The sequence below is a fragment of the Epinephelus fuscoguttatus genome, linkage group LG15, assembly GCF_011397635.1.
Source record: "Epinephelus fuscoguttatus linkage group LG15, E.fuscoguttatus.final_Chr_v1".
Classification (NCBI taxonomy): domain Eukaryota; kingdom Metazoa; phylum Chordata; class Actinopteri; order Perciformes; family Serranidae; genus Epinephelus; species Epinephelus fuscoguttatus.
The window spans coordinates 40,161,330-40,181,733 of record NC_064766.1 but is presented as its reverse complement, the minus strand read 5'-3'; the positions used below and the strand labels follow the sequence as shown (position 1 = coordinate 40,181,733).

Below are 20,404 nucleotides of genomic sequence, written 5' to 3'. Positions count from 1 at the left end.
TCGACTGTTTGGTCCAACCCAAAGGCTGAGATCTAACATTCTGCTCTGTTTGTGAGACTTACTGAAAATACAGAGCTTAAAATACGCCTGTCTGTTAGACCAGAACCAGTGATGACTCACCAACAAGCCATCCAGCTGGACGTCCCAGCCTCCCATCTGTGCAGAGTAGGAACAAACTGAGTCGTGCCTCCATCTCGCAATATATTAGTAAATTAATTATTTTAAAAAATGTTAATTAAATCTCTTTTCATGAATGTGGTTTTATAGACTCTGCATGTACTTAAAAGGTATGTTTGCATTTTCTAAGTCAGTTTGACCTTCCTCATTTGTGCGTACGCATGGTCTGAGGCAGTTCTGAATTTGTTCACAGAATAAGAACAAATTCTGGTAAGAAAATATTGATGAATCCCGAATTTGTGCGTCAAACGATCGTACGCACAGTTTAAGCACAGATTTGTGCGTACACACTGTTTGTGAATGAGGCCCATTGACGGCTACAGTTTCACAAATGACCTTAAATACCCTAAATTCCTTGTGTGACAAATCTGTCTTAATAAAAGGAAATAACTGATACAAAACACTTTTAAAATTTGTTTTATTAACAAAGAATGACACAAACCTTATAAGACGGTGCTTTTGCTTTTTACACAACTATTAACCTTTTGTACCTGTACACTGTTACACCTGTAGACTTTATAACAGCAGAGACTGAGCTCAGTAAAGTTTCATTCCAAAATCAGGCACCTGTTATTTTTATTTTGATTAACAAGATTCTCCAATCTGCCAGTTATATCCTCGATTAATTATTTGGTCTTTTCAGCATTAAAAATTGAAACATTTCTTTGAGCCCAATGTGACGTCCTCAAATGTCATTTTAACTGAGCGACACCTACAGATATCCAGTGTACTATAAAGCTAACAAAAGAAAGTCAAACTCGAGAAGCAACAAACATTATTTGTTCAAATGCTTTAAAAATGACTTCGGTTAACAAACTAGTTGATTTGTTTTTTGTCAGCTGTTTAATAGACTAATTATTGCAGCTCAAAGTTAAACTCAGTCTTTAAGAGAACAGACTTTAAATCATCTAAAACCTTGAAACTCAATGTGTCTTCTGCACATTTGTAAAACTTATTATTTGTGAGTGTTAAATAACATTTCTTCCTTTTAAAACTGTGTATTTACAGAACAGAACATTTTGGAATGAGACCTGCACACGTTCATTCACTCAGACGTTGGGATGGCATTTCTTCATGTGTAACTTGAGACTGTATTTGACGATGAAGCTCCTGGAGCAGAGCGTGCAGGCGTACGGCCGCTCTCCGGAGTGAACGCTCAGATGCGACTTTAGATGAGCCGACTGGGTGAACTTCTTGCCGCACTGGCTGCAGCTGAACGGCCTCTCGCCCGTGTGAATCCGCATGTGAACGTCCAGGTTCTGAGACGTGGCGTATGTCTTAGAGCAGATGGCGCATGCAAAGCGCTTCCCTCGGGCGCTCAGCTGCCCATGACTAAGCTGAGGTCGCCCTGATTGGTCCCTGTAGAGGCCGTAGTTCATCATGTCGGCATCGTCGTACTCAAATGCAGAGTTGCTGCTTTCAGACAGCTGGCAGTCTGTGGAGGTCGAGCCTGTGACGCTGATCATCTTAAGCCCGAAAGCATCACTGTCCAGGTTTTCGTTTTGGTGAAACTGAGTATAACTCATCTGACTTTTCGACTGTTTGGTCCACGTCAGGCTGAGATCTAGTTCTGCTCTGTTTGTGGGGGACTCCATCAGAGCGCTGTTACCAAAATACGTTTGTCTGTTAGCACTCGGAGGGACCAGTGAGGACTCCTGGTGGACCAGCTGGACGTCCGCGTCCATCTGTGCAGAGTAGGAACAAACTGAGTCGCCAGCCTCCATCTCATCACCGCCATGCTGGGTGGAGCAGCCCGGCTCGCTGCGAGGAGAGTCCAGAGTGTAGACGGTGACGCTCTTCTTCTGTGCCCCTGTGGTTTTCAGTGTAATTGGCTCAGAGGACGACCTCCTGTTGGCCTCCTCGCCTGCCGGCCAGTGTCTCTTCGTACTCCGGCTGATGGGAGTCGAGGTGGTGGCCTCCCTGGCTGCAGCCGTCCCTCCATCAGCAGGTGTTGTGTTACCTGCGAGGAAAGACAAAATACAAAACCAAGCTGAAAACTGTGTTTCCAGTACGTTACATCCTGCTCGCCTAGTTTTCACTTCACGTTTCAGATCTCGAAAATCAAACCAGATATTTATCACAGCAAAGAACTGGCAGTGTTTGGATGATCATGTAACTCAACAAATATGGACTAACTTAACAAAGACAGATTGTGTTGAAAACAGGTTTTTCCTGTTCATGTAATCTAAACTAGTTTTTTTTATGAATGTTATTATTCACACACTGAGTTGAGCCACTGGTGCTACAGTCTGTATGTGGCTGAAGTGTAATATGAAGGTGCAAATCTACTGCTATGTATTTACACTTCATTTATATATGTTGTCTTTGTTTAATTATTATGGGCCTTTTTGTGTCCTTAATAAAGTCATAATTATTATGGTTATTATTATTATTGTTAAATCAACCTTTGATTCAAATACAGGACATTAACGCATGGCTGACCTGAAACAACACGTACTCTCACTGTTACAGGAAGCCAAACTCTAACCACACATGTACAAAAACAGCCTCAGAGTATCTTTACTTTTGTCAGGTCTGATGTGTTCAGTGTACAGCGAAGAGCACACACTGTAACAAAACAAGATAATTATTCTTTAAATTCTTCTCAGTTGCAAACATGTGCCAACGCTGCTGTCCTGACAGATTCACTGTCTTGGGTTTTATTTATTTATTTCAGTTATTATCAGTCTCTCATTTCCTAGATCAGGGTTTTTTTTAGTCCAAAGGTTCTCTAAATATTTGGTAAATGTGATTTGTTTTCAGATTCTTAGAGCATTGTGCATCTTGAATTGATAACGAATACTTTTAAATTGTCGAACATATTTATTCTTTAAATGAAAAATGCATTAAAAATACAGCGGGCTGCTGTGTTGTTGGGCTGCAACTAACGATTATTTTCATTGTCGACTAATTATTTCTTAGATTAGTCGACTAATCATTTTATCAGAAAATGTGTTAATGTTGAAAAATGTCGGTCTGTCTCTCCCAAACCCCAAAATGATGTCATCTAATGTCTTGTGTCGTACTCTTGCCAAAGGGTTTTAGTTCACCGTCATGGGAGAGTGTGTAAAGCTGCCAATATTTGAACATAAGAAGCTGCAGTAAGAGTATTTTGAGGTGCTTTTATATGAAAAATGACTCAAACCGATTAGTCAACTACCAATCTGGAAATCCAACGGTAAAAAAAATAAAAAATAAAAAAAAAAATAAAAAATTTCTTCCTTTACCTCTGGAGGCACAGCCCGGAGTTTGCCGACTAACGGAAGTGCAGGGGCCTCGGCGATCGCTCACGCCCTTCACTTCCGGCGGTGCCCCCAGGGAATCGCCGTGTTGTTTACAAATACTTCGGGTAGAAAACCAGCAGAGTTCAGCTATATATCACATTTTTCACGTCACTATATCACTGTGTAGACTAATCTGATGTTTGTAAAGTCTATAAACACAATGATTGAACAACCGTTACTATTTCTGTGTGTTTTGTAATTAACATGGTTATCGTAGATTAGCTGGGCTAACCGTTAGCTGTTAACGTTAGTGGTGTCTGTAATAACCATAGACTGTATAAAAATAAGGTAATAACTCAATAAACGGTCCGTGAATAAAATATTTTTTCCAGCAGATATCTTAGTTACAACATGATTGAGCTAGCAAAGCAGTTTTGTGTTGCTATGTGTGGTATTTATTCAGTTATGGGAAATCACGATGTCTAGAAAGCATCAGTGGCTGCAGCTGACAGGGACAGTTAGCAAAGCTAACATCAGGATGTCATCCGTTAAAAGCCTCCCGTTGTCGGATACGACACGAAACTACTCTAGTTAGCTCAATCATGTTGTAACTCAGACATCCGCTGGAAAAAAAAAACTTTTCACGTTGATGAGACAGCGTTTTGGGTGGAGCGGTCGCCATGGACGCGGAGCTTGCTGTTTCTGTAGGTACACATTTCCTGGGGACACCTGCAAGTCCCGGCCACGCCCCCTCCATTGTGATTGGCTAAAGCGCAGCATGTTCAAAGTCAGTTTGGCTCCATTACAGCTCACAGCATTCACCGACAAAACAACTGTCTTATACTAAAAATGTTTTCCAAGCAAATACAACATGCTAACGTTATTAGCGCCAGCCTATGGCATTTTACACTGTATACATTAGCCTAGCAGTTAGCAGAGATTTCCTCTGCTCATATGAAGCCAGGATAAGTCACACACAAGACTTAAAATGCTATTTTAGTGGAGGCTTTATTGTCTTCACAATTTATTGTTTATCTGTGAAATACAAGTAAATACAAGCTTCGTTTCCACTGAGGGAAATGGTGTTGGTACACACAGACAGGAGGTCTGACGCAGAGCGTGAGGGTGGGCGAGTTCAACTTGTTTTGAAAACACCCCATTTTCACAGGTAACTTAGCCTGTCCACCCCGCCGCAGGAAATAATGGATTAATCCTGGAAAGATATTGATGTAGCACTCTTCACCTTATGGAAGTGACACAGTGATTATTCGACCAATGAGAATTTGGTCAGGCGAGAGCACAGCGACCAAATAATCGACTAGGAGACTACAGCCCTACAAACAGGAACGTGCACCCTGCTTTGGTCCCGACCAAGAGGCTAAAAAACTCTGTCTTGTTTACACCAGCTGGTTTGGTTGTTATTTTTATCTGTGATTACAGAGTGCCCCAGGAATGAGTCCTCAAACCTGGAAATGAGTTAGCATGTTAGCACTCCCAGTTCCCTCCTCTAACAGTCTGTGGCTCTTTGCACCTTTTGTTCTATAACATGAAATGCGTCAGTAATAGAGGTGTGCCATGTCATCTCCTTCTCGATAACACCGGTATAATTTTTAATATATTATGAAAAATTCATATCGTGATAGTCACAGTATCTCAACTTGTTGACATATTGACGTCATACTGTTAGCTTTTTACTTCTGCCGATTGCATTTACGCTTCAGAAATCATGAAAGTGGTGTTCACCTGTGAAGCTTATCTTGCTAAACAAATGTGTAAGTATCACACGTTTATTTTCTGCAATAATCCAAAAGCCAACAGAAAAATCCCATTGTGGTTGTTTGAGAAGGGAAGCAGAGTGACGCTAACTTCTGCATGGGCTTACAAAAAAGCATTATCCCTGGAGCACTAGATTGAGCATCAGAAATATGGGTCAGAAGGGGCCTGTCACATCTGTTAGGCTCAGTGGGCCATTATCAGGCCATGAAAAGGCTGTTTACCTTTACTGTTAGGCAGGACCTCACATGGCCGTTACAACTGTGATGGCAGCAAAGGAAGAAGTCAGGTGACGTAGTATAAAGAGTGACAAAGTCCTCATCAGATGGGTGGGAAAGCAGGGTGGTGGATGGTTCAAACAAACACAGAACTTTCACCCAGGAGAGCGGAGTAAGCAGCGTGCCACACCTACTATTAGGTTCACAGCCTGTTAAATGGCTGTTTGCATATCCAACGTCAGGAAATGGTTTCGTGAGCTTTCACTTTCTTCAGGTTGATGCAAAAACTACGTGGTTACAATAAGAAAGACATATCATGGTACGTCAGTCTAAACAACCGTCTCTGTTAAAAATAAGTCAGTGTTGACTTTTCGTTTGACACGGGACACGTCAGCAGCACTCACCGTCCTCAAAGGCGTCGTTACTGTCCGAGTCTTCATCTTTGATCAACACCACGTCTGGAAGCTGGAAAAGATTTAATATAAGAATTAATACAGTCATACAGCCACAAGAGGAATAAAATGAATGTTCGATAAATATAAAAATCAATTATTAACATAAACAAACAAGAATTAAACAAACACCCAGGCAAGTGATGCATTAAAACATGAAATATGGATTTTCTATCTGTGAAACTGAGATAAAGTCGATAACATGCAAACTAATCAAGATACAACGTCCCTTCTGTGCTGACTGGCTGACTCATATTTAAGGTTAATTAAAGTTTTAATGAGAACATAATTAAAAAAAGAAATCAGTGATGGCTGTATCACTGGATTAAGTTCCAACAGTTGCTCAAGACGAAGCTACGGCCGAGTGATTCACTACAACTGTTCAAATGTTAACAAGACTTGTGAGTGACTGACTGAGATAACCTTTCACACCTTTGCTTTCGTCTGGAAACTTGAGAGCAGTTTATGTTTTAATCCCGTTATCTCAAAATCTCCATGTAATTATCACATTATCTAAAAAAACAGCCTTTGGGTTTTTTAAGATAACAATATAATTAACATGTTATCACAAAAATACGCCTTTCAGCCCAAGGTAATAAGACTGAGATAAAAAATAAATAATGGTTATCTTGATAAGTGCTCAACATGCACAGAGCAGGCGCAGCACCGATAACGAGATGATTAACGTCTGATCGAGAGATTATATGGGATTAAATATAATTGCAACCTCGCCTGCTGTCAGTGTACACGGTGTTTGATATACAGTATATCCTTAAGGCCCAATGGCACGTTATGAAAGGATGCAGTGGACTGTATCTACTTGAAAATCAAATATTATCATTAAGGCAGAAGTGACATGTATGGTGGCCATTAAGTCCAAATATACTTCTTTTTTTTTTTTTTTTAGAATCGTGAGAGGACAATTTGTAACCTTGAAAGAGGACACGAGGTCTAATATTGTGAGAAAAAATTATAATTAGATGCAAACAGGCGCCATATAATGGAGAGAACTCTAATCCAGAGCTCCAAAAGTGCATAAGGTGATATTTTTTTTATCTTGTGCTTTGTTTACCTTGTTTGCTTGCATGTTTTTATTTTTTACTATTTTCTCTCATTTTCTAAACTAATTAATTCAGACTCAGATTCAGATTCAGAATACTTTATTAATCCCCGGGGGGAAATTGTTTTTGTTCCAATGCTCCGTGCAAAGTAGAAATAGAAATACAGCATGAATGGAAACAAGAGATAAAGATGAAGATATAAATAAAATACTAAAATAGACAATGAAATAAATAAAATAAAATATTAAAGTAGACATTAAAATAAAATAAAATAAAATATTAAAGTAGACATTAAAATAAATAATAAAATAGTAAAGTAGACAATCTGTAATATATACAATATACAATGAAATGGTTGTAACGTTATAAATGAAATAAGAATGAGTAATTATATTATGTGTTACTCATTCTTATTTCATTTATAACTAACTAATTAAGAATGATGATGAGAATAATCATTGTTTGCAACCCCAAATCAGTTTACAATGATGCCAAACAGAGAACAGCTTAAAAACACTTGATTAAAGATTAATAAATGATCAAAATAGCAATTAATAATTAATTTTCTACGATGCTGAGAACAGCAGTGCTTGCATTTTTATATGGCCTTACCTTGAAATCTTGAGTTAATTATCAGGTTATCTGGAGATAACAAAGCTTGTTTTCTCCAGATAAGGAAACAATTCACTGCAGATGTGGAGATAAAGGCATTAAAAATAACAAGCGCTGTTGGCTCCTGTAATTTGCCTTTATTATCCTGTATCTCAATAAGGGACTGTTCTTTACATATCAGAGGTTGGGGGTGTGATTCCTTGTCGTTAATCTTTATTTTGGAACTGTCCAAAGCTACAAATATTTCTGCATGAGCCTCCCTGAGTGACTGGGGGAAAATATACGACCTTCCCGCCATCATAAATCAATGTCAGGTTTTTAAAATTTACCTTTTGACGTTTGAAAGTTAAAAGTTGAAAATGAAAGCCTCAGTTTTTCACTATTATCTTGTATGCTGGCTAGTTTATGGGAAAAAAAGCTTTATTTTTGACAAATGTAAAGTATGCGTATAGTTATGTGATTTTGATTCAGTACCATTATTCTAAACTCTGATTTTTTTTATTTTTATTTTTGTATTTTTTCTGACTGAAGCTTTCATCGCACATCATGTTTCCAAGAGCCGTTAGAAATGTGAAAATCCAATGATATTTTCTGTTTTTACAGTTTTCAGCTATGACAAATGGTGTAATTTTGGCTTTTTTTAAAATTTTTAAACCTGCCCATATTCTTTGAAAAATCCATGACAAAATAAACACACCATATAACCATTTAAAGTCGTAAGCCCCTCCCCTCAGCCAAAATAAAAAACTTAAATCCCTCCTATTGCTTAAAAATAATTTGACATGCCCCCCTCCATAAAGTAACGAACAGCCCCGAACTTTTATGATTATTTATTGTGCCATTTGTCCAGAGTCTATGGATGCTTGTTGCTTATCAACGTGCACTGTCCCCAATAATGAACATAACTTGATGATCGACTAGTCGACTAGCTGTTTCATCACTATGGTAACCGTAATGAGGTCAAACTGTTTACTGAGACAAAGATGAAAGGAGGCCGGCTGTGTTTACCTCCTCCCGCGCCACCACGGCACCTCCTCCATCTCCTCCGGGAGCCGCGGCGGTGGCTCCTCCATCACCGTCCCGGTGCTGCTGCTGCTGCTGCTGCTGTGTTTCCGCCTGCTGTGCGCCCTCCGCGGCCGCCGCGAACTCCAGTGCCGCCGCGTTCCCCCCGCCGCTCCCCCGGACCACAATGGACTCGATGAGGTGCAGCTTCTTCTTCAGGTCCTCGTTCTCCTTGTGGCTCCGGGTGATCTCCATCTGCAGCACCGCGTAACCTTCGTCCACCACCTCGCAGATCTCCGCCACCGCCGCCTTGGTCAGCGCGCCCATGATGATACAGAGCTGCTCGTGAAGAGCTTTGCTGGTTAAAACGGCCATCCCGCCGCTCGAGAGGAAACCACAGCGGGCTGAGACACCTCCTAACGGGAGTCACGGAGCTCCGACGGGCTCGGAAACACGCGTCGATGTCGGTAACGGAGCCGCTGACTGAACCTGTTTGGATTTCAACCTGCCCGTCGCTCATCACAAAGACAAGATATGTTTTTCTACTTCCTTCCGACCTGCACTTCCGGAATGACACTGATGACTTCAAAATAAGAGACTCTTGTTATTGTTGTGATGGACGGTTGTAAAGTTGTTTCTCTTCCAGAAGTGGTAGCTTATTGGAACAACTGTTAAAAACCTTGACTAGAAAAAGATTTGGAACTTACCTGCTAGATATATGATAAATAATAAAGTAAAAGAAGTATCTTTTAAACTAATTCACAGATTTTACCCCTCTGAATTTCTTTTTACAACGATTCAAAAAACATATAGGCCTAGATGTCAACTGCTCTTTCTGTGAAGGAGACTCTGAAGATGTTTTTCATTTATTTTGGTCTTGCCCTTTCTCTACCAAATTATGGGAAGATATTTGCAACTTGATTTCTACTTGTATTGAATCACATTTTCTTTTTGCTTTGAACAGATATTGTTTGGCTTCACTGACTATCCATCTGTGGAAAAAAATCTTATTATACTATTAGCCAAATGGCATATCCACAAATGTCAATACACTAATCAAAAACCCCTCCCTTCCATCTTTGAAAATGAGGTCAAACAATATATTAAAGCTATTAGACATTCCACTTATATGAAAGCCATTAAGACTTTGGATTTATGTGCTCTTTTTGATGTATTTGTGTAATATGACATTCTGAAATGTTGCCTCTGAATGTATGTGACCCCGTGGCGGTTGTCATTGCACTTTTGTATTTCTTAATAAAGATTTTTTTTAAAAACTAATGAACTGTTGTTGACAGGAAGAGGGACATAAACACTACAGAACTTAATGGGTAAATAAAAAATAGATCAGGTAGATGGTACAAATAGGTTGATACAAATAAATCCAGTAACAAATAGGTAGGTAGAAAAATGAATGAGGAAAATTATAAATAATATGATGGAGTGACCATGACCTTTAACCACCAAAATCAAATCAGTTCATTGTTCATCATCAGTGGATGTTTGTGCCAAATTTGAAGAAATTTTACTGAAGGTGTTATTGTTGAGATATCACGTCCACGATAATGACACTGACCATGTCACAGTGACCTTGACTTTTGATCACCAAAATCTAATCAGTTCGTCAGTGAGTATATGTCGATGTTTGTGCCAAATTTGAAGAAATCCCCACAAGGTGTTTTTGACATATCATGTTCACAAAAATGAGAAGGATGAGGTCACAGTGACCTTGACCTTTGACAACCACAATCTAAAAAGTTTATTGTTTAGTTCAAGTGAATGTTTGTGCCAAATCTGAAGAAAATGCCACAAGGCGTTTTTGACATATTGTGTTCATGAGAATGGGACAGACAGGGTCACAGAGACGTTGACGTTTGACCACCACAATCTAAAGAGTTCATCACTGCGACCAAGTGAACATTTGTGCCGAATTTGAAGAAATCACCACAAGGTGTTTTTTGACATAAAGCCCTCACAAGAAGGGGACAGACGGGGTCACAGAGATGTTTGTGTGTGACCACCAAAATCTAAAGAGTTCATCGTTGAGTCCAAGTGAACGTTTGTGCCAACTTTGAAGAAATCCCAAGGCGTTTTTGACATATAGCCTTCACAAGAAGGGCACAGACAATGTCACAGTGACCTTTGACCACTAAACTTTAATCAGTTCATCATTGAGTCCAGTTGAACATTTGTGCCAAATTTCAGGAACTCTCCTTAAGGTGCTTTTGAGATATCACGTTCACAAGAGTGAGACAGATGAGGTCACAGTGACCTTGACCTTTGCCCTTTGATCATCACAATCTAATAATTTCATTGTTGACTCCAAATGGACGTTTGTGCCAAACTTGAATAAATTCCATCAGTGTTCTTGAGATATTGCATTCAGGAGAATGGGACGGACAACCCTAAAACATAATACCTCCTGTCACAGCAATCACCAACACAGAGGCTGAAAAATGTTTAATAAGAAGCAAAAAATAGAGCTTAAAAAGTAGAAACAAAACAGAATAAATAGGTAGATAAAAATTAAGACAGTAAATGCAAGAATAAAAAAATGATTCATAGGACAAATAAATAAATACATATTAAAAGCTAGAATTAATTTGTAGACAGAATAAATGGGTATGTTAACACAAGAAATGGTTCGATAAAAATATAATACTAATAGGAAGATTTTAAAAAAGGACGGGTAGGTAAATCAACAAAAAGGTAAACAAATCAATAAGTAAATAAAGTGATAAATATCATATTTGTTTTCCATTTTGTTTACATTCCTTCCACCATCTGCAGATCTGTCTGCCAATCTGGGGACTTGTCCTTCAAGTAGTGCCGGAACTTATTATCACTGACATCACCAGTAAATCTGTGCATCACTTTAACAAACTGATCAATTAGTGTTTTAGTCCATAAATTGACAGGAAATAATGAAAAAATGTCCAAAACCCAAAGATATTAATTTTACATGAGACAAAGAAAAGCACTAAATCCTCACACTTGATTTATAGATTATTAAAATGGTTGACAGTTAATTTGCTGTCAATCAAATGATGATTTATTGTTTCACTGCTCAGTAAGAAAGGAAATTAGCACATCAGCAGCTCCATGACATAATTGCGACTCCATCTGCTGATGAAGATAATATGAAACGGTCCAAAAATGTCCCTTGTGCTGACATTGTTTCATTAACTACTGTTTCCACGCTGTGTGAAGCGCCCAGTTGAGCCTCCTGTCATTCAGTGTGAGTGGATTTGTGTGAAAGCAGTGGAGCCAGTGAGAGTCCAGTCAGCTGGTGCTTCTATTGTGTGAAAGGCATTTGTTTGTGATTCTATTGAACATTGTGTGTTGGGATAGAGAACAGTCCAACACAGTCAGCCCGGGCGTATAAAACATCACGTCACTGGTCAGTTGATAGATGCTTCTTTTTCTCACTGTGCCATGTAGGCAGCTCAGTGAGGCTGTAAATGATACAGCATTTCTGAGGCCCTGAGGGTGTACTTTCATATATATTTAATTAAGTCACAAAATATGACCACTCTGAACCAGTTAGTTTCATCAGTTTCCCCTAAATTTGGTTGTTAAAGAGTTGTGACCGAGACATGTCATGAGTACGGGAGCCGCGAACAGCTGTGCTTGCATTTTGTTTCTTAAATACCGTTATGTAGAGATCAAGTTAATTATTTCGTCATCTCGAGATAACAGAGCTAGTTTTCACATAATAATAGATTATTTTGATTCTCAAGGAAACAAATATTTCTCGAAATAATGAGATAATGTATTGCAAAAAAACGACTTGTTTTCTCCATCGTGGTGTAATTACATAGAACATGAGAATGAGTGCTTGGATCATTTGATCACACCTGATTTCAGCCTTGACCATCACTGTCATAGCTGAACAGCTGTCAAGGCATGAAGGTGGAGCTCAGTTTGCTGCAGCTGCATCATTAGAGCAGACAGTTTAGTTTCAGATGAGAAGCTGACCAGCTCCCTTCTCTCTGCCTCCGCCAGCCAGCAGCTGCTCAAATAAAGCCTGTGAAGTTGCAGCCGGGCCGGTTGCCCTCATTAAATGACGAGGACTGATCTGAATTATATCTCTAAACAAAAGACAAAATGGGATTTCTGCCTGTGTGAGACCTTCACTGAAGTAGAGTCTGATGCACTGGATTGATAGTGGGTACTCCTTGATCTGACATTTTCCATTATCTTGAGATAACAAAACTTGTTTACTCGAGATAATGAAATAATTAACTTGTGATCTTGTGATAACGGCATTAAGAAAAGAGCTGCATGCACAGCCGTCCATGGCCTCCGTAAGGACTCTGTTGAAAAAAACACATACAATGAAGACGCAGTTTCTGCTTGATCTCAACATGTTTGACAGATTTGTATGAGACTGGCCAACATATACACCGACACTGTTATCTGCAGCTAATTTATACTGGCTGATATATCAACCTGCTTCAAATGTTAAATCATAACCCCAGGAATTACCGATGTGGTTGTATCCTCCACGCACCAGTCGAGTCACAGTTACAGTTAAATCCATGCCTGTCCAGATTCAGCTGTAACCATAAAAGTTGACAATGCTTCAAACAGGCTACGGATGTTGCAACATATTCTTTAACATGGATGCTTCACACACATCTTCCCCCCGACAGCACAGAAGATCTATACAATCAGCACAGTTTCAAGATGGACACCAACATCTGTGTCACTGATTCAGCATCTGACCTGGTCCGTCTCATTCTTGTGAGGGCGGTATCTTAAGAACGCCTGGAGGGAATTTCTTCAAATTTGGCACAAACATCCACTCGGACTCAACAATGAACTGATTACAGGGTTTGTACGGTCATGAAAAACCTGGAAAAGTCATGGAATTTTAAAATGCAATTTCCAGGCCCTGGAAAAGTCATGGAAATATATCCAAAGTTTCATCAATTGATCCAAACAAAATCGATGTGTCGTAATAAAATGTAAATTGCCACGGACCATCATGATATTTTGGTGGAGTGAAAAGTTTATTCAGTCTGGCTCAGTCTGTGTTGCCAGGCATGCAGCGTGCATGCGCCTAGGAACTGCAGGCACGCCCACTAGCCTGGAGTTGCTTCTGCTAGCAAACGGACGATGCTGACAAAATGCCAGGGACGTGCAGCTTCAATAATACATGGCTTTTTAAGGATAAATACCAATTATGGCTGGCAAAAGACACTGACCCAAGACGTGCTAAATGCAAACTGTGCTTTAAAACATTTGACATTTCGAATATGGGCAAGGCAGAGCTCGTTAGCCACTTGAAGGGAAAAAAGCACGAAACTGTAGCCGCAGCTGCTAACTTAGCAGCGCAATGAGTTTATGAACGCTGATGCTGTGAGGACGTCCAGCAACACTACTACAGTTTCCACAGCAACAAAACAGACATCTTTGGACGTTTCTACAAAAAATGAAGTCCTCAAAGCGGAGATACTGTGGGCACTAAAAATCATGAATTGACACTACTCATTCAAGTCATCCGAGGACACGAGCCGTCTTTTCGCCGCCATGTTCCCGGACAGCCAGATTGCAGTGAAATTTACCTGTGGTGAGAACAAGTGTGCCTGTGTCTGTCCTTTTGGGCTGCTCTGCACTTTAAAAGACTCTTACTGTCAGAAGTGTCCCAACAAACGGCATATGTAGTGCTGTTTAACGAAAGCCTAAACCACCATGTGCAGTCCAAACATTTTATTTTTTTATTTATTTTATTTATGTTATTTCTTTTTTTTTTATTTTGTCAACTCAGTACTGGGTAATCAGTAGTTAGCACTGGTATTCCTACCCCAATGCACTATTTCTCTCTGTTTATCTCTGACAGAAAATGTGATGGCATTTTTATCTTTTGAGACATTGACAAAAATATTAAACCGTATGAGAAAATATGTGTGCCTGTCTGGTGTTTTTTTGTTTCAGAGAGGCAGTATACATTTCAGATGTAAACCTAATTTTACTTAGGTGTTACGATAATTAGTTTTCGATGGTTCCATTGAGATAAAACAATTTCTTTTGGTCATGGAAATTCAGTAAAAGGTTTTGGAGAAGTCAAGGAAAATCATTGGTGAAAAAGTGTAAGAACCCTGTGATTAGAATTTGGTGGTCAAAGGTCAAGGTCACTGTGACCTCACAAAGCATGTTTTTGGCCATAACTCAAGACTTCGAACACTAATTATGACCAAATTTCACACAAATGTCTAAAAGGATAAAATGATGAAGTGATGACACATTATATCCAAAAGGTCAAAGGTCAACTTCACTGTGACATTGTAATGTTCTGCAAAAAACTTGTCTGGCCATTACTGAACGTCATACCTCAGGAACAAAAAGGGGAGACATTTGGTCAGATACCGACTTGGTGACACTGACCTTGACACTGTGCTGACTGTTCAGATCTTCTGTGCTTGACTAGTTGTTGTTTTTTTTGTTTTTAACACAGTGGTATCGGATTGGTACTCAGTATTGGCTTATAAGCAAGGTAGTGTAATCAGGAATGGTACTGGAACATCTCTAAAAACACACACTGAAGAAACCAAACCATTCATCCAAGACTGCACACTTTTAATTCCAGATATACACCAACTAATAAACATTCACATGCTTCTTACAGGTGTTGGCTCTCTACAGGAATCATCTTCACCACACAGTCATTCCTCTAACCTAGAGTACTGAAGTGGACCCCAAACGGCCCACGTTCTTTTTGAGGTAAGAATTGATCTGGATCAGCTCATAGTCCCATTTAGCTTTGTATCAGCATTCTACCAAGGCAGTTCAGATGGTTAAAAATATGTAAGGCCTGATAAACTTTAAACAGTCGCATCTATGGATCAGTTTTTCAAAAGCACCCATTCTTCTAAAACTTCTTTAAAAGGCCTTCAACTTAAAAAAAGATGTATTAAAGTTACAAGTTCAGCAACAGTATCAGCAGTCAGCAGGTTGTGGTGTGTCACAGTTTGGAGCTCAGTACCATGAGTGCATATATTTCAGCTGGTCACAGCGCAGTGTTTGTGTTAAACAGGAGCAGCGCTCTGCTCAGCCGGATGGTGTTTCTGCTGATGGATCCGCAGGTTCTGCTTCCCAGCAAATCTCTTCCCACAGTGCTCGCAGGCGAACGGCCGCTCTCCAGTGTGAACGCTCTGGTGCGTCTTCAGGTGTCCTGATTGTGTAAAGCGCTTCCCGCACTGAGCACAACTGTACGGCCGCTCGCCTGTGTGAACGCGCACGTGTGTTTCCAGGCTGCGGGATGATGTGAAGCATTTTCCGCAGTAGCTGCAGACAAAGCGCCTGTCCCTGCAGTACCTGTTCAGGTCCAGCGGGTCCAGTCTGGATCCGCCAAGACCCAGAGTTAAGGGGAAACCGGCAACATTCAGGTCTGACACTTTGTCCAGCAGTGTCGGCCGCTGAGGGACGGGCACCATGCTCGGCAGGCCCTGATTAGTCCACGAGGAGCACAGGTCCAGGTCTGTGTCGTAGGGGAGGGAGCTGATCAGAGACACACCCCGCTTCAGCTCAGAGGTCCCGGGCAGAGAGGTGGGACTTTCTCTGGACCCGAGAAGGAACGGCTTCCTTGTCTGGACCACAGACGGAGCTTCACAGTCCGACTCGGAGGCCAAGTCAAACACCACATCTGAAGAGCTCTCAGCGCCCCCTGCAGGGCCTGGAGACCCTGGCGCACTGTGGGATTCTTGATGCTCCAACGGTCCGTTACTGTTCCGATCCCACAGCCTCATGTCTGCCGCTGGGGTGGACATCATCATCATCCCAGAGGGTCCTTCATCACTGTCCTCTCTCTCCGACGGCTGCACCTCCGTTCCTTCAGACACACAACAAACAGTGTGAAACACAGAAGCAGTGATTTCAAGGCCATTTTGCATTTAACGCCTCAAAGACGAAAGACCAGTGCGACAACGACTTCTGTCAAAGTGTCTATTTTTACATAAAACCTCAGTTTGCACTAAATAAAGAAACGTTGGCTGCAGTTTGTCTTGTGCATTTGATGTCAAAATGTCAGCCGTGTATTGTCCACTGACAGGCATACACACATAAACAAAGGTTGTGCTGTGAGCTAACGTTCTCAATCTCAACCCGAGCCTGGGTTCAGGCCAAAAATGAGCACTGACTGGCTGCGTCAGGTAGGTGTGTGGAATTTAAAAATATATATATTTATATAAAAAATATTAAGAAGTGCAGGCAGGGAGAGAAGAGAGGGAGCAGCCAGGTTCTGTGCCGGGCTCTCTGGTGGGGAAATACAGTGTGGAGACTCTGTGATCCACTGAGCTGGTACATTTTCCGCTTAAGATGTGCTTGACTTGTGCCGCCACACAGCTGGTGCGTCCTGGGTGTTAGAAGCCAACTGGCGCTTTTTGGCAGAGTCAGGCTCAGTCAGGCTGAGCCTCAGTATTTCACGTGATGATCTCGGACGGGCCAGGTTCCAGCTTCAACTCACACGGGTCAGTTCAGTTTGGGAACACACTGAGAACTCTAGAGTGAGCATGTTGCTGCAAGATGTGATGTAAGTATGCAAGTACAGTCTGACTAGGGGATTATTATAGAGATGACAAACTGTCACTGTCTTGGGTGTTTGAACAAAGCTGACATGGTGACCGTGTGGCATCAGAGTCTGTTGGTATAAAAGCTGCATCAAACCTGCTTTCGTCTTCTCTCCTTTGTGATTTTATTTCGTAGCTGTGTTCATGACTACTGTCACAGGGAGTCTGGCAGGAAATTAAGCATTACTTCCTGGATTAATGTTAGAGTCGGTGCATTTCCTCTCTCACCGTCCTCATTGAGAAGCAGCTCGTCTGTGGGGTCGTTGCAGTCCGCCTCCTCTTTTGCGGCTTCCTCTTTTATCAAAACAACATCCTGATCGTTCGTCTCCTCTGCAGCTCCTGTCGCTGAATCCTGAGAGCAGAAAACAACAGAATAAACAACTGACACTTAATTTACTGGGAGACTTATTTTAACTTTGCTTATGATCACAGGTGTGCTACACCAGATCGTCACACCACAATTACTATTCATTTTCAACCACAATGTCACATACAGTGTGACATTTGTGCACTAAGCTCCACCAAAAGCAACACAGTTACTAAAGGCAGCAGAGGTGATGCATTTAAACAACCCAGTAAGAAAGCTGGCACATAATACTGTACGTTTATACGACTGCTATATGATTTATGTCAATAGTTGTCTTTCCTGGGTCTTAAAGGCCACGCTACAGTAAGATGAAAACAACTTCGTCTCTGTCCTCTCACCTCTTTGGCTGCAGGGGTCAGCTCTGTCGTCACCTCCAACGCAGTGACCCTTCCACTTCTTTTGAGATTTGCTTTCGGCTGTTTGGGCCCCGCTGCAGCTGGTGAGGCACGTTCTGAGTAAAAAAAACCCCCAAAAAGACAGTTACCCTACTGGCTCCTCATTTGGGGTGAACGAGACCACCAGGGCTCTTTGAAGGGGTGTCACGTGGGGAGGCAGACAACTGTAATCGAGGTTTCATTGTACTCTACTGCTGTGTTTAAATAACTGTTCTTACTTACAAACAGTAAGTACAATATATGAGTAATAACTGTGTATGAGTAATGTGTAACTGAGTCATTTGAGTCGAAAAAAGGTGGGAAATGCCAAGAACTTGGTTCAGTAAGATAACAATTTCAAAGTTGTTTTACTTCCTGTGACGTCACGTGCACTTTATTGTGTGTCTTAATGCTTTGTGTGAATATTCTAGATCAAGTCTTCAGTTCGGCATGTATACATGTAAGGTTTAAAGTTTCATGTCAGTAAAATGTAAAGTTGTAATCTGTCTATAACAAAACAGTGGGAGTCAAGGGTAGAAATGGCTAAAAATGGACAGAAAAAAAATACAAAATTTGTACTTTCCTTGCAAATAACAAGGAAGTGTTTTAAGTATGGTGTGCAGCGCTCTCCAGGCAGAACAACAGCAGCTGTGTAACAAAGAAAGACGGGGATGCCAAGAACTTGGTTCAGTAAACTAACAATTTTAAAGTTGTGTTACTTTCTGTGGCGTCACGTGCTCTTAATAATGTGTCTCGATGTCTTTTCTGAATATGCTAGATTAAGTTTTCAATTCGGCTTATATACATGTGAGGTTAAAAGTTTTTTTTTTTATCAGTAAAATAGAAAGTTTGCTCTCTGCTTGCTGTCTGTGAACGTTAACTGCGAATGGCTTTTTGTAACCTGCCTGTGACGAGAGAGTGGGAGTCAACGGTCCAAAGAGCTCAATATTTTATCTGTCTTTTTTGCAGAAAATTATGCAGTCTCCTTGCAACTAACAAGGAAGCGTTTTAAGAACAGTTTTTCAATAGAGTTTGGTGTGCAGCGCTCTCTATGCGGAACAACAACAGGTCAAAGGCAGACGTGTAAAAAGAGGGAAAGGCCAAGAACTTGGTTCAGTAAACTAACAATTTTGAAGTTGTTTTACTTTTTGAGACGTCACATGCTCTTAATAATGTGTTTCAATGCTTTTTGTGAATATTTTAGGTCAAGTCTTTAATTCGGCATACATACATAGAGGGGTAAAAGTTTAATATCAATAACAGGGCAAGTTTTATTTGACATCACTCTCTGCTTGCCGGCTGTGGACGTTAACTGCGCCTGTAAGGACACAGTGGGAGTTAATGGTTAAAAAGAGCTAAAACAATAAACTGAGTGCAGTTTGGAGTTTGGTGTGTGACGCTCTCCATGCGGAACACACCAGTGATCGGAGCCTGGAGTCCATTCATTGCAGCACACACCCTGCCACCATCATCGGTGTCATGAACACGGTAATAACGGGCATTTGCATGTCGGCTCTATCTGGAAAAGGCCCCGAAACTCACCGAGAGTGAAACCCATAAACCCCCCGCCGGCCGCCTCCATCCTGCCGTCATCCAGCATCGCGACGGTCCCCCGCTGTCCCCGGGCGATGATGGTCTCGATGAGCTCCAGCCTCCTCCTGAGCGCCTCGTTCTCCTTGTGGCTCCGGCTGATCTCCAGCTGCAGCACCGCGTAGCTGTCATCCACCAGCTCGCAGATCTCCGACACGGCCGCTTTGGTCAGTGCCTCCATGATGGACGTCAACTGAGAATGAAACGCCTTGTAACTCGTCATGTTGAGCGGACGTGAAACGACAACAACCGCCGAAACGTGAATTAAACCAACATTAGGAAACACACGGTGCGTTCAGGGGAGGAGGAGAACGTCCGGTGAGCTCCTGGCGGTGGGTTGGTTCTTGTTGTGGCCGAGCAGTGAGTGGCCAGCTCGGGGGAACGGATGGATGCTGCGGTTAATCGTTGTCGTTTGTTGATGGTCGGTTCTCTCCTCCTCAGCGTGTCGTTGAACAACTTCCGTAATGCCACTTTCAAAATAAAAGCTCGGAGTGGATGATGGGGTGCTGCCTTCGAGTGCGCCTTGTGAACTCTAACCTCCTTTACCCAAGTTATATTGAATGATAAAAAGCAACGCCTGAAACGCCACATAGGTTATGCTACCTGGGTACTAAGTGGGTATGGGCCCATAGTGAACATTTTATCTGGGGCCAACTTGGGTAAATTAATTAGCTCCCACATGTGGGTCCTTGTTGGGTCGCTAATGGGCCCACCTGACACCCAGTGGGGACAGTGGACAGACCCATAATAGGGCCTATTTACTACCCACAATTGGCAGTTATTTTTCATTAAACTGTTATCCAGAGTTCCCCCACTCATGGAAAATCTGGAAGAGCCATGGAATTTCCCATCACATTTTCCAGGCCTGGAAAAGTTCATGACATTAGTAAAACAAAATGTGAAAAGTTTTGGAAAAGTCGTGGAAGTTTTTTTTATTGTTTGTAGTTAAACAAAGGTATACGAAATAATTTTTTTGAACATCTT

General features: G+C 41.3%; 3 protein-coding genes across 3 annotated transcripts in view; 1 reads left to right on the top strand and 2 right to left on the bottom strand.

Annotated features, from left to right (window-relative positions):
• The window catches only part of dnaaf11 (dynein axonemal assembly factor 11), an 85,284-nt gene that overhangs the window by 7,180 nt on the left and 57,700 nt on the right, over nt 1-20,404 (top strand). Inside the window, exon 2 of the mRNA XM_049598531.1 lies at nt 15,151-15,245. The gene's annotated coding sequence lies outside the window, so the exon portion shown is untranslated. The remainder of the gene's footprint in view (nt 1-15,150; nt 15,246-20,404) is intronic.
• Nucleotides 579-9,718, bottom strand: LOC125902288 (zinc finger protein 233-like). Its single transcript, XM_049598534.1, has 3 exons — nt 8,526-9,718; nt 5,797-5,857; nt 579-2,137 (listed from the first exon to the last, which is right to left on the bottom strand). The coding sequence occupies exons 1-3, from the start codon at nt 8,892-8,894 to the stop codon at nt 1,227-1,229; spliced, it is 1,341 nt and encodes a 446-aa protein (XP_049454491.1). The 5' UTR covers nt 8,895-9,718; the 3' UTR covers nt 579-1,226.
• On the bottom strand, nt 15,085-19,861 carry si:dkey-7l6.3 (zinc finger protein 467). The gene is made up of 4 exons (XM_049598535.1): nt 19,373-19,861; nt 17,795-17,907; nt 17,318-17,441; nt 15,085-16,353 (listed from the first exon to the last, which is right to left on the bottom strand). The coding sequence occupies exons 1-4, from the start codon at nt 19,641-19,643 to the stop codon at nt 15,551-15,553; spliced, it is 1,311 nt and encodes a 436-aa protein (XP_049454492.1). The 5' UTR covers nt 19,644-19,861; the 3' UTR covers nt 15,085-15,550.

Coding starts and splice junctions, on each gene's coding strand:
- LOC125902288 (XM_049598534.1), bottom strand. CDS start 8,894: ATGGCCGTTTTAACCAGCAAAGCTCTTCACGAGCAGCTCTGTATCATC. Junction 5,858..8,525: donor CCGTGGTGGCGCGGGAGGAG/GTAAACACAGCC, acceptor AATCTTTTCCAG/CTTCCAGACGTGGTGTTGAT. Junction 2,138..5,796: donor TAACGACGCCTTTGAGGACG/GTGAGTGCTGCT, acceptor CTTTCCTCGCAG/GTAACACAACACCTGCTGAT.
- si:dkey-7l6.3 (XM_049598535.1), bottom strand. CDS start 19,643: ATGACGAGTTACAAGGCGTTTCATTCTCAGTTGACGTCCATCATGGAG. Junction 17,442..17,794: donor TGACCCCTGCAGCCAAAGAG/GTGAGAGGACAG, acceptor TTCTGCTCTCAG/GATTCAGCGACAGGAGCTGC. Junction 16,354..17,317: donor GCTGCTTCTCAATGAGGACG/GTGAGAGAGGAA, acceptor GTGTGTCTGAAG/GAACGGAGGTGCAGCCGTCG.